This window comes from Staurois parvus, unplaced genomic scaffold (assembly GCF_062004578.1).
Source record: "Staurois parvus isolate SC_StPar_1 unplaced genomic scaffold, SC_StPar_1.0 ptg000240l, whole genome shotgun sequence".
NCBI classification, from domain to species: Eukaryota; Metazoa; Chordata; class Amphibia; order Anura; family Ranidae; genus Staurois; species Staurois parvus.
Genome location: NW_028318036.1, coordinates 27,087 through 40,908, shown reverse-complemented (window position 1 = coordinate 40,908; position 13,822 = coordinate 27,087). Strand labels below are relative to the sequence as shown.

Sequence of the window (13,822 nt, the reverse complement as noted above, 5' to 3'; positions counted from 1 at the left end):
AATGGGGTAAAAGTGTCCGGACTTGAAGTGGTTAAAGCTTGTAAACCCAGTAAACCTTCACCTAAGTTAGGTGCTGCCTTCGTAACCCAAGAGGCCTATCACAAAAAAAACTAGGCCCCATAGAAGGGGTCCAGTGGTTACTTTTGAAGAAAAAATGTAGGGACTGATATAGAAAGTTAATATGGTTTATTTGAATATACAGCATCTCACAGAAGTGAGTACACCCCTCACATTTTTTGTAAATATTTTATTACATCTTTTCATGTGACAACACTGAAGAAATGACACACTGCTACAATGCAAAGTAGTGAGTGTACAGCTTGCATAACAGTGTAAATTTGTTGTCCCCTCAAAATAACGCAACACACAGTCATTAATGTCTAAACCGCTGGCAACAAAAGGGAGTACACCCCTAAGTGAAAATGTCCAAATTGGGCCCAATTAGCCGTTTTACCTCCCCAGTGTCATGTGACTCGTTAGTGTTACAAGGTCTCAAGTGTGGATGGGGAGCAGGTGTGTTAAATTTGGTGTTATCGTTCTCTCTCATACTGGTCACTGGAAGTTCAACATGGCACATTATGGCAAAGAACTGTCTGTGGATCTGAAAAAAAGAATTGTTGCTATACATAAAGATGGCCTAGGCTATAACAAGATTGCCAAGATCCTGAAACTGAGATACAGCACGGTGGCCAAGACCATACAATGGTTTAACTGGACAGGTTCCACTCAGAATAAGCCTCGCCATGGATGGCTGAAGAAGTTGAGTGCACGTGCTCAGCATCATATCCAGAGGTTGTCTTTGGGAAATAGACGTATGAGTGCTGCCAGCATTGCTGCAGAGCTTGAAGTGGTGAGGGGTCAGCCTGTCAGTGCTCAGACAATACGCCACACACTGCATCAAATTGGTCTGCATGGTTGTCGTCCCAGAAGGAAGCCTCTTCTAAAGATGATGCACAAGAAAGCCCGCAAACAGTTTGCTGAAGACAAACAGACTAAGGTCATGGATTACTGGAACCATGTCCTGTGGTCTGATGACCAAGATAAACTTATTTGGTTCAGATGGTGTCAAGCATGTGTGGCGGCAACCAGGTGAGGAGTACAAAAACAAGTGTGTCTTGCCTATAGTCAAGCATGGTGGTGGGAGTGTCTGGGGCTGCATGAGTGCTGCCGGCACTGGGGAGCTACAGTTCATTGAGGGAACCATGAATGCCAACATGTACTGTGACATAATGAAGCAGAGTATGATCCCCTCCCTTCAGAGACTGGGCCGCACACCTCCAAGACAACCACTGCCTTGCTAAAGAAGCTGGAAAATAATGGTGGCCACACAAAATATTGACACTTTGGGCCCAATTTGGACATTTTCACTTAGATGTGTACTCACTTTTGTTGCCAGCGGTTTAGACATTAATGGCTGTGTGTTGAGTTATTTTGAGGGGACAGCAAATTTACACTGTTATACAAGCTGTACACTCACTACATAGCTGTCCACTAAGCTACATAAGCCAGCTTTGTCTGTCTACATCTTGCTCTCTGCTCTAACCGCTATGCATGAATAGCTTTGCTTTCTAAGCCATTGCGCTGCATGTCCCTAATTTATTCCAGCTGTGTCTCCAACTGCTGCTTCATTAGTATTCAGGAGAAGGATTGAACGCCAATCATCCTGTTCTGGCTATTACACTGTTATTTCACTTTCTGTGCACTGTATATTTACACATCTTGCTCTGGCAAGGAGGCTATTACTTATGGATGGAAAGGACGACAACATTACAACATAACCTGTGTTTTATTTATCTGTCTCTCTTGAATCAATTATTACCATTTGGGTCCTTGCTATCTTTCACTATTATCCATTGTTCATCTAATGGTCCTATTATTGGAATAGAGGCCACCATATATACCCCCCGATACCTATACATTTGAAATGATTTACCTTTCTACTAAACATGGTTACATGTGGCATTAGCCACGGCACATTCTTTTGTATGGTTACACCAAGGCGTCTGGACGTAATCACTTTGATTGTTGGCTTATGTTTTGTGTTGTCTGTTCGCCTGTTTATATGTATGTCCATATATGTTTTAAGCTAGCCAATGCTTGCCACTTACACTGGTAATTTTTTAAAAGGTTTTTTTTTTAAAGGTTTTTTCACATGTAATATGAAAAATGTTTGATTAAGGATTTATATTCAAATAAACTATATTAACTTTCCATACCAGTCCCTACTTTTTGTCTTCAAAAGCAACCACTATACCCCTTCTATGGGGGCTAGTTTTTCCTTCAGCCTCTGTTTTGTTGCCATAGGGTGAAGGTGCTGAGGAGGTCGAACAAGTCACAAGTAGATAAACAAGTTTTGGACATGAAATGGGTGCTTTTCTCAAAGGACTTCACTGACATACTGCTTACCTAAGTTTCTAAATGTAAACTATTTTACATACTGTACATAAAAACAGAATAGCCTGGAAAACTGAATAAAATTTTAACTATATGCACATGGCCTTTCTACATGTCCTGAACATTACTGAATTCTACATTATAAGGATAGCACAGTGGCTAAATGGTTAGCACTTCCGCCTGGCAGTACTAGGGTCGCCGGTTCGAATCCCAACCGCGGCACCACCTGCCTGAAGTTTGCATGTTCTCCCTGTGCCTGCATGGGTTTCCTCCAGGTACTCCGGTTTCCTCCAACTTTCCAAAGACATGCTGGTAAGTTAATTGGTTCCTGTCTAAAATTGGCCCTAGTATGTGTATGTATGAATGTGAGTTAGGGACCTTAGATTGTATGTCCCTTGACAGTTAGGGACTGATATGAATGTACAATATATACTGTATATGTAAAGCGCTGCGTAAAATTGACGGCGCTATATAAGTACCTGAAATAAATAAAATAAGGATGATGAGGCACAGCAAATTTACTTCTGAGCTTCTAACCAAGTGGGCTAGACTCATAAAACAAGTGGAAAAGCAGCAGCTTCTTCCCCATACTGCCAATCAATTTTGTTGATTGGGAAGCCAGAGTATAACCTCCTTATTTTTGTTGCCCCGGACATATTTTGCATTTATATACACAGTAACATTGTAGGGGTAAGTAGGTTTGTGAACTGGGAATATAATATGGATTTTAAACTAGAATTCCATTTGTAAACTTTTCTAGTAATGTATGCACTTGGTTTAGGAATATGGACATTTACCTAGGGATACATGCATTGCAATGGTAGTTCATTAATTAGATCATTTATTTTTTATGCATATGCACTTGTACTACACAGATGTTAGTACTGAAAAAGAACATTTTTAAACTTTTTCATAAAACTTTCAAAGTTGAGTGAATCTTCTGTGAAAACATTTATAAACAAATCCCTTGGTGTGATAAAAAAAAATAAGTTACCAATGTAGTTTTGCACTTATACATTTCTGTTCTATAAATGTCTTTATAAAAGGAAAAAAACATCTGACATACCGGTTAGTCTTCATTACTGGATTAAAGAAAGTTCCAGATTTTTGTGGTGTGCAACAATTTGGAAGAACTTGCACCTCAGTGTTGGATTCGTGTAAAATTTCCTGGGGTCTACTACCTACAAGGAAAAAAAAATAAAGTAAACTCCAGAGAAACTGCTAGATACCCACTTGCAATACATATAGTGGGTTCATTTTACCTGTCAAAGGCTTTGTATTTCTAGCCATCTAATCCTGATATTTAGGGTTCATTTACACCAGATGCAGTCATGTGCATTTTTAAATGCCAGGGAACATTTTATCCCACAAGGTAAGCCCCCCTGGGATTTTTCAGTGGATTAAACGCTTTCCCGTTGCCCAATAGCAGAAATACTGCTACAGGGTGGCAGGGGTGCGCAATATCACGTATAAATACGTGATTTTGTATTTCCAGGTAGGGGGCGCGTGAGCTGCACACGCACCCTACCCGTGCCGCTGTTCACAGCATCAGCTGTCAGTCAATAGGTCCCGGCCAGTGATTACTCGCCAGCACCCGGTGATCGCCGAGTATTATCGATGGGAGAGAGAACTGTATGTAAACAGTACAGTTCTCTCCCGTCAACTCCTGCACACTGCTTTGTATGGCTCTGCATAGTAGAGTCATACAAAGCAGTGTGCTTACAGCTGAAAGCACACATACAGCTTACTGTGAAACAGCACACGGTTAACCCTTTGATCGCCCTTATTAACCCTTTCCTGCTCAGTGTCAGTAGTGTGTCAGTGCTTTTTATTAGCACTGATCGCTGTATTGGTGTCACTGGGGATGTCAGTGACAAGTCAGTTCCCCCCAGTGTCAGAATGGCTGCCGCACTCCCGCTATAAGTCGCTGATAGCAGCCATTACTTGTATAAAAAAAATAAAATTCCAGTATATATAATGCCATTTGTAAATGGCACATATTCAATTCATTTCCACGTATTGGGATTTTTTTTTTTTTTTTTTAGCAAAGATGTAGCAGAATACATTTTGGCTTAAATTTATGATGAAATTTAATTTTTTTTTACATTTTTTTTACTGGACATGTTTAATAGCAAAATTGACAGGTTTTTTTTTTTTTTACACTAGTGCAAAAAATTAAAAAAATGCACAGGCAATCAAATACCACAAAAAAAAGCTCTATTCGTGGGAAAAAAGGGAAGCAAATTTAATTTGAGAAACAATATTGTGAAAATCCTCCTGCACTGCTGGGAATGAATAGATCTATATTACAGCAGCTCACACCTAATCCTATACCTATATACGGACAATACAATATGATCAAACAAATGGTGTAGCACTATATTATAATCCTACACAGAATGTGGGATAATGACCATCTTAACACATATATCAATGTATAGAATTATATGCATACGCAAATACATATTGCAATATACACGATAGCAAGATACCTTATTAATGTGTTAGATCTGACAGGTTCTATCAGGTGGTAGTGCAAAAAATTATGGTCCGATTTGGGACCTTAATGCGTGACGATACCTGTCCCCCAATGGGACCAACCCAAAATAATCAAGTGAAATATACAAAAGTGGGTCCTTGTATAGGGATATAAAATTGAATCAACAGGTGCTCAGTGTAAAGACCCACATCTACTGAGGAAGTCACGAGGGCGTGACGTAACGCGTAGATGCGGCGTGGTGCCGCACTTCCGGTGGAGCGCTATCTTAGTACACCAGAGTGCATGCAGTACACCCATGTTTAGTGGTGTAAGAAGCCTGATTGTTTCTACCTAAATGTGAGTTGACACTTTGGTGTTTTTTACCTGATTTGCTAATAAATACAGTATTGCACTATGGAGGATCTTTGCTTTATCATTTATGATCCCAACATGATCTATATGTATGGGCATACATATGGTCACCTGTGTGTGGAGGAGTAATTGAAAGTGAAGGAGAGACCATTAAGGGGCTGCGGAACCTAACCTACCTGGAGATTGTGTGCAGGATCCTGGGAGATCCGAAAAGCATGTTGACCCTTGTGGGTTGCAGCAGGAAGGTGAGCAGGCATGCCTGCCATTTAGGATTTGCACTCACCGCTTGCACTAGCACTGGAGCACCCTTATGAGGAAAAGCTATTGCTATATTCTTGATATTAGCATTAATGATGGTTTAATATGGCCATTGGCGTTTGTACTTGTTTTAACAGCAGATGGGGGTCATTGCACTGAGCACCTGTTGATTCAATTTTATATCCCTATACAGGAACCCACTTTTGTACATTTCACTTGATTATTTTAAGTTGGTCCCATCAGGGGACAGGTTACGTCACGCATTAAGGTCCCAAATCGGACCACAATTTTTTGCACTACCACCTGATAGATCCTGTCAGATCTAACACAATAATTAGGTATCTTGCTATTGTGTATATTACCATATGTATTTGGGTATGCATATAATTCTATACATTGATATATGTGTTAAGATGGTCATTGTCCCACATTCTGTGTAGGATTATGATATAGCGCTACACCATTTGTTTGATCAAATTTCATTTGGGAGCAGCGTTGCATGACCACAGAATTGTAAGCTAAAGTAACGCAGCGCCGTAATGCAAACAATGGCCTGGTTAGGAAGGTGTGGGGGGAGTAAATCCTCTGGAGGGCAAGTGGTTAGCTAGGGCACCAACTGAGCCCTTGCAGGACCCTTCAAGATTTGACTCACAAAAACGGCTTTTTTATTGGCAGTGATAACACTAGAAGCCTAAGACATTTACAGGCTTTATCTATTAAAGAGCCATATCTCACAGTCCTTTACCTACCAAAAGAAGTCTCTTACCATCATAGAAAATCAAAATATCATGCTGTTACCTAAATACAATATGCAGCGCTGAGATGATAACTGTAAAAGGATAATATAATAATAAAAAGAGAACAACAACAAATGCACTGTGGAGCGCTCAGGTATATATATATATACAGTAGATGAGTGAGATGTATATGAATGACATTTACATTGCAAAAGTGACATGATTGATAAAACACCAATAAACTGTAAATCAAAGTCCAAATGTAAAATGACAGGTGAATTCAGTGACTCCAGTGATAGTAAAATGAGTATGTATTGCATGAACCAGATAGCGCAAATTAATGCGCATTTGAGTTATCAGACCACTCCTGGTCGTCTGGATCTGGAAAGGTGAGGGTCACAGGATCATCTGGCAAACCATCAAAAGACAGGCAATCTATGTGTCATCACTCTCCAGGTGTCAAGGAATACTCCTCTATCCAGCAGGGGGAGATCACACTCCAGATCAAAAAGAGGAAGAAATACGGGAGGGATCTCACTGACTACAATAAAGAAATATTCAAATGGGAAGCCTCTGAAAAAGACTTCCCGACAGTGATCACCAATGAGTATAATTCACAACTATCTACTATCAGTTTGAATACCAAAGCTAATCTTTCACAGAAAGGCCCCTGCAGACCTCCCAATACACCGAAAAGGATGAAACATGTTAAGCGGTTTGACCGTCCTTTAGATACATCACATGATCAGGAGCAATTTAATGAACCTACTTCCAATAGATTTCAAATTTTCAATAATCCGAACATAGGGGATAGAGATATGAGGGTGCATCCCTTACATACTACTAGACCCTACCAATACCATTAACACAATAATAGAACCAATGGTTACAGAGGCTATAGGTCTAACTTTAACTTAGGTCAAGATCCAGGAATGATACCTAGAGGGACCCCAATGGTTACCAATACCATTCCGATTCTTCACAGAGTAATGGTTACTATCATCAACAAGATACAGCCACCAACCATACACCTTCTAGAAATCGGAATAATTTTCCTTAATATTCAGGACCTTCCTATGACAGAAATATTTCACAACATATGAGGCCCTTTAACCACTTGCCTACCAGGCACTTATACCCCCTTCCTTACCAGGCCAATTTTCAGCTTTCAGCGCTGCCGCACTTTGATTGACAATTGCGCGGTCATGCAACATTGTACCCATATGAAATTTTGATAATTTTTTTCTCACAAATAGAGCTTTCTTTTGGTGGTATTTAATCGCCACTGGGCGCTTTACTTTTTGCGCTATAAATTAAAAAAAGTGCAAAAAATTTGAAAAAAAAAAAAAAGTTTATTTGTTTCTTTTATAAAATTTTTCAAACAGGTATTTTTTCTCCTTCACTGATTTGCGTTGATGAGGCGGCACTGATGGGCACTGATAGGCGGCACTGATGGGCACTGATAGGCAGCACTGATGGGCAGTACTAATGAGGTGGCACGGATAGGCGGCACTGATAGACAGCACTAATTAGGGGTCACGGATAGGCGGCACTGATATGCAGCACTGATAGGCGGCACTGATAGGTGACACTGATGATGGGTACTGATAGACGGCACTGACTGGCATCACTTCTGGGCACTGACTGGCGGCACTGACTGGCACAACCCCTGGGCACTGACTGGTGGCACTGACTGGCAGCACTGCTGGGCTGCACTGGTGGGTGGCACTGGTGGGCAGCACTGGTGGGTGGGCACAGGTGGGTGGCACTGGTGGGCACAGGTGGGTGGCACTGGTGGGCACAGGTGGGTGGGCACAGGTGGGTGGCACTGCTGGGCACATGTAGGTGGCACTTCTGGGCACAGGTAGGTGGCACTGCAGAGTGGCACAGGTGGGGGCACTGCTGGGCACAGGTGGGGGCACTGCTGGGCACAGGTGGGGGCACTGCTGGGAACGGGTGGGCGGGGCTAGTGGGCGCACTGCTGGGCGGAACTTGCGGGTGTCACTGCTGGGCACCGATCATCAGGGCACTGATCATCAGTGCCCTGATGATCGGTGCCGATCCCCGCTCTGACAACTGCCGGTTCTCGGCAGTACTTTCCTCACGATCTGACAGCGTGAGGAAAGTGCAGCCGAGAACCGGCACTTGCATTTCCCTGTGATCAGCGTGTCATTGGACACCGCTGATCACGTGGTAAAAGGCCGGTGGGATCGGCCTTTCACCACATCACGTGATCAGCTGTGTCCGTAGGACACAGCGATCACGGAGATCGTCGGGTGCGCGCCCCCTGGGGCGCGCAGGAGAGCGCGTTCTGGGAGGACGTCATATGACGTCCACTCAGAACTGGCCGGCCGCGGTGAAGCCGTCATTCGGCTATGCGCGGTCGGCAAGAGGTTAATTATGGGAATAGGAACCCTAATTTTTACCATCAAGAGAACAATGGTAACAATGCTAATAATGGATCTAGAAATCAATCTACTGCTGATCAACAGCAGAATCATTTTTTAGGAAAAGGACCAGGGAGAAAAAGAAGTATAAGGTTAGAGGGAGAAGAGGAGGAAAGAGGAATAACAGACAAGAGAAGAAAAACCTGAATACACAAGGGATTTTCAATTTAAGTAAGCAGACACTGACGAATAATGAATTGGATCTTCTAAATAAAGGCCTAAAGTTTGCCCCTAGAGCCAAACTCAGTAAATTCGATACATTGATATACACAAATTTACGATGAAATTATCGCTAAAAAGATATTTTCTGAATAATCCTCCTACATGTAGGTCTGATGTTCAGACTGATGGAAATATTAAACACTCTAACCTGAGAAATGCATCATTTAACCCCCCGGCCCATTCCCATATAAATATTTTTAGAAGTCCAGTGCTTAAAGCTTTAGATAAGATTAGAGTGAAGAATTGGAACAATCATAAGCATATTGATAACTTGATGAAAGAATTACTAGAAGAGAAGGATCTCGTAGTTCGGCCTGCTGACAAAGGCGGGAGAGTTGTTGTCCTGGATAAGACTGACTATCTCAAGCAATTCTATGACATTTTAAATTATGGAGATACATATAAAATATTAGGAATCCCCTCATTGCATATAAAAAAAGCCCTCAAAGGAATTATCAAGAGAGGCTATAATGAAGGGATCATTAATAAAAAGGAGAAAGATTTCCTATGCACCGTATCTCCCAAATTACCTATTCTATACTGCTTGCCTAAAGTGCACAAGGATCCCATTAACCCCCCAGGTAGGCCCATAGTTAGTGGGAAAGGCCCTTTGTGTTCCAGGGTGTGGCAGTATATAGATCACTTCCTCCAACCGTTAGTTTCTGATACCCCCCTATTTCTAAAAGACACCAAACAGGTCCTGGTAGACATTAAAAGGTATTAAACTTCATTCCCCGACATACCTTTTAACGGCAGATGTCTCTGCACTATACAGTAATATCAGACATTCAGATGGAATGGCAGCTGCAGAATTCGATTTGAATATGGCCACTGACATACCCACAGCACAAAAAGATTTATTAGAACTTTTAAATTTCGCCATGGCACACAACTACTTCTGGTTTGGGAATAAATATTATCTACAAACTACTGGTGTAGCCATGGGAGCAAAATTCGCCCCTAGTTTGGATAACTTGTTTATGTCTACATGGGAGGAAGACCTCATGGGACTGGCCAGGGACTAGCCAGATTTATTATTTTACCGCCGTTACATTGATGATGTGTTTTTACTTTGGCAAGGTGATGAGTTTTCATTGAAACTTTTTTTTACAACACTTAATTTTAACGATCTGAACATTAAATTAACCACTTGAGCTCCTGAGGATCTACCCCCCTTAATGACCAGGCCTCTTTTTGCTACTCGGCGCTGCACTAATTCAACTGATAATTGTGCGGTCATGCAACGCTGCACCTAAACGAAATTTACGTCCTTTTTTTCACACAAATAGAGCTTTCTTTCGGTGGTATTTGATCACCTGTGCGCTTTTTATTTTTCACGCTATAACCAGAAAGTTTTGAAGAAAAAAAAATTCTCATTTTGGTCATAAAAAATATCTAAAAAAAACCCTAAAATCTCGTCATAAATTTAGGCCAAAATGTATTCTGCTGCATGTTTTTGGTTAAAAAAAATCCCAATAAGTGTATATTGATTGCTTTTTGTGAAAGTTATAGCGTCTACAAACTATGGTATAGATAATGGAATTTACATAGCTTTTACTTTCTGTCTGCCCATCACATATCTTGAGGTGCTAAAATACCAGGATAGTACAAACACCCTCAAATGACCCCTTTTCGGAAATTAGACACCCTAAGCTATCTGCTGAGAGGCATATTGAGTCCATGGAAGATTTATTTTTTTTCCACAAGTTTCTGGAAAATTACAAAAAAAAAATATTTTTTTTTTTTTTTTTACACGAAGTTGTCATTTAAATGATTTATTTCTTGCACAAGCCATGGATATATGTGGAATTACACCACAAAATACATTCTGCTACTTCTACTGAGTATGGGGATACCACATGTGTGAGACTTTTTGGGAGCCTAGCCACATACAGGAGCCTGAAATCCAATGACCACTTTGAAAGCCTGAAGGTGCGTAACTTCCTCATTACACTTCCTCACTACCTATCACAGTTTCGAAGGCCCTGACATGCCAGGATAGCCCCAAACCCCCCCCCCCCCCCCAAATGACCCCTTTCTGGAAAGTAGACACCCCAAGGAATTTAAAAAGGAGGCATTATGAGTATTTTTCAGATCTCATTTTTTCTCACAAGGTTTTGAAATATAAAAAAAATAGAAAAAATGTTTTAGTTTTTTTTCTTCATTTTCCAAAAACTTGTGGCAACAAATGAGATCTGCAAAATACTTACCGTGCTTTTTATCAAATTCCTTGGGGCGTCTACTTTCCAAAAAGGGGTAATTTGGGGGGGTTAGGTGCTATCCTGGTATTTCAGGGCCTCCGAAACTGTGATAGGTAGTCTGGAAGTATAATGAGGAAATAAAGCCTGAAGGTGCTTATTGGATTTTGGGGTCCTGTACTTGGTTAGACTGCCAAAAAGTCTCTCATATGTGGTACCCCCATACTCAGGAGAAGTAGCAAAATGTATTTTGGGGAGTAATTCCACATATAACTATGGCATGTGTGAGCAGTAAATCATTTAAGTGACAATTTTGTGTAAAAAAAAAAATATTTTTTTTGTCATTTTCCAAAAACTTGTGGTAAAAAAAATAAATTCTTCTATTGATTCAACATCTCAGCCTCAGCAAATAGTTTGGGGTGACTACTTTCCAAAAAGGGGTCATTTTGGGGGGTGGGGCATTTTATGCCCAGCATTAGAAGTTTATGCCACACATCATTCACTCTTCTAACCACCTGAAGAACCAAGCCTTTTTGTTCACATGAAAAAAATATGTATTTTTGCTAGGAAATTAATTAAAACCCCCAAACATTATATATTTTTTTAAAGCAGACACCCCAGTGAATAAAATGGTGGGTACTGCAATTTTTTATGGCACATAGTACTCGCGCAGCGATTTTTCAAAAGCAATTGTTTTTAAAAAAAATACACTTTTTTTACTTTTAACGCACAAAAACAATATATTGGCCAATTGTTTGGTCCAATATAAAAGATAACGGTATGCCAAGTAGATACCAAACATGACATGCTTTAAAACTGCGCATGCCCCGTGCAATGGCGACAAACTGCAAACATTTTTAATATCCATAGGCAGCGCTTTAAAAGCCTTTAAAAGCTACCATTTTAGATTTACAGAGGAGGTCTAGTGTTAGAATTACTGCCCTTGATCTGACGTTCACGGCAATACCTCACATGCATGGTGCAACCGCTGTTTACATAACGGCACAGGGTCAAGGCTTGTGCACATAGGTGTGCGCGCATGGGAGGGGCAAATTTTTTTTTTTTTAGTTATTTTGATTTTTTTAAATTATTTTTACATTGTACTTTTCATTTTTTTTTTTTATCACTTTTAATGCTATAACATGGAATGCAAATAACCCCTATAACTTCAATGGGCATTGTCATATTCTTTTTTCAGAAATCTGGGGTCAATCAGACTCTAGATATCTCCTCTGCCCTTACATTATCTAATCAAACTAAAAATCGGTGTGATCAGATGCTTTCCCAATTTACAAATGTTTATATCCTGCGAAACTGAAGTGATGAAATGCTTGTAGCTTCCGAATTCTTAGACTATAGAGATGATTGGCACCATTCTGGTCTCCAATCAGCTATATGGTCAGCTGGCAGAAACACCGGCTGCATTCTCAGGTTCCCCTGATGGCACGGGACTGCCGAGAAGGCCGTGGAAGGCAACGGGGGAGGGGGGGCATCATCTCCCACTGCTTGTAAAAGCAATCTTGCAGCTAATTAGCCACTAGGATTGCTTTTACATGAAAGCCGATCACCGGCTGAAAAAAATGATACCAGGATGATGCCTGCAACTGTAGGCATCATCTTGGTATAACCATTCAAATCCAGTGATGTACCAGTACATCACTGGTCCTTGTTGGTTATATATGCTATGTTCTTTTTTTTTTTGTATGCAGACTGTGGACTGAATGAAAAAATAAGAAATCTCTTCCAGAAAAAGTGTGTGGTATGCCCACCATTAGAATATACCGCCCTGCATCCACCCACTTCTCATGGTGGGCACACATTAGGTCACACTTTGCCACAAGTGCCAGTTCCAAGATTGAATAAATGTCTAAATAGTGGCACGCTTGAATAAACATTGTCCACGTATAAGTGGTACCCCATATGGAGAAATGATGACACAAAGTCCCAAACTATCTTGCCACTGCTCCCCATGTAGGCTGGGCATCCGGGCGGGCTCCACGTGACTATCTTTTCCCTCGTAAATCCGAAACTTATAAGTATAGCCTGTTGTCCTCTCACAGGTCTTCTACCATCTTGACCCCATATCTGGCACGCTTGCTGGGGAGAAATTGTTTGAATGCAAGGCGGCCAGAAAAATTAATAAGGGACTCATCAACGCAGATGTTTTGCTGGGGAGTATAGACATCTGCAAATTTCAGGTTAAGGTGATTTGCGAGGAGCTGAATTTTGTGGAGCCGGTCAAATTCAGGGTTACCCCGAGGATGACAGAGTGTATTGTCGCTGAAATGCATAAAACACATTATACTCTCATATCTATGTCTGGCCATGGCAGCAGAGAACACGGGCATATGATGAATCGGGTCTGCGGACCAATACAACCGCAATTCATTTATTTTAGTAATGCCCATGTTGAGGGTTAGGCCCAAAAAAAAATGTAAATTTGAAAACCGTAATGAGTTTCCATGCGAATGGTCTGGCAAGGTTTGAATTTGGGTTGGCGGCAATAAATTGTTGTGCATATAAACTGCTTTGATCCACAATCAACGCATACAGATATTCTGTGAAAAACAGCTCCAAAAATCAAGGAGGTATGTGAAAGACTAGGATGTACTAGACCGCTGGTACTCTCCAGTTCACCAAAAGGTAGAGCGGCACTAGTACTGGCACTCTGCTGCATATGAGAGTCATCAAAATTTACCGGCAAGTGCTAACAGA

The 13,822-nt window shown here is 41.1% G+C and overlaps 1 protein-coding gene across 3 annotated transcripts in view; it reads right to left on the bottom strand.

Annotated features, from left to right (window-relative positions):
* TRMT1L (tRNA methyltransferase 1L) overlaps positions 1-13,822 on the bottom strand; it is a 212,090-nt gene that overhangs the window by 171,544 nt on the left and 26,724 nt on the right. For all 3 annotated transcript variants that reach the window (XM_089680317.1, XM_089680315.1, XM_089680316.1), the window contains one exon: positions 3,461-3,575. In XM_089680317.1, the coding sequence (XP_089536443.1) occupies positions 3,461-3,575 (115 nt within the window). The remainder of the gene's footprint in view (positions 1-3,460; positions 3,576-13,822) is intronic.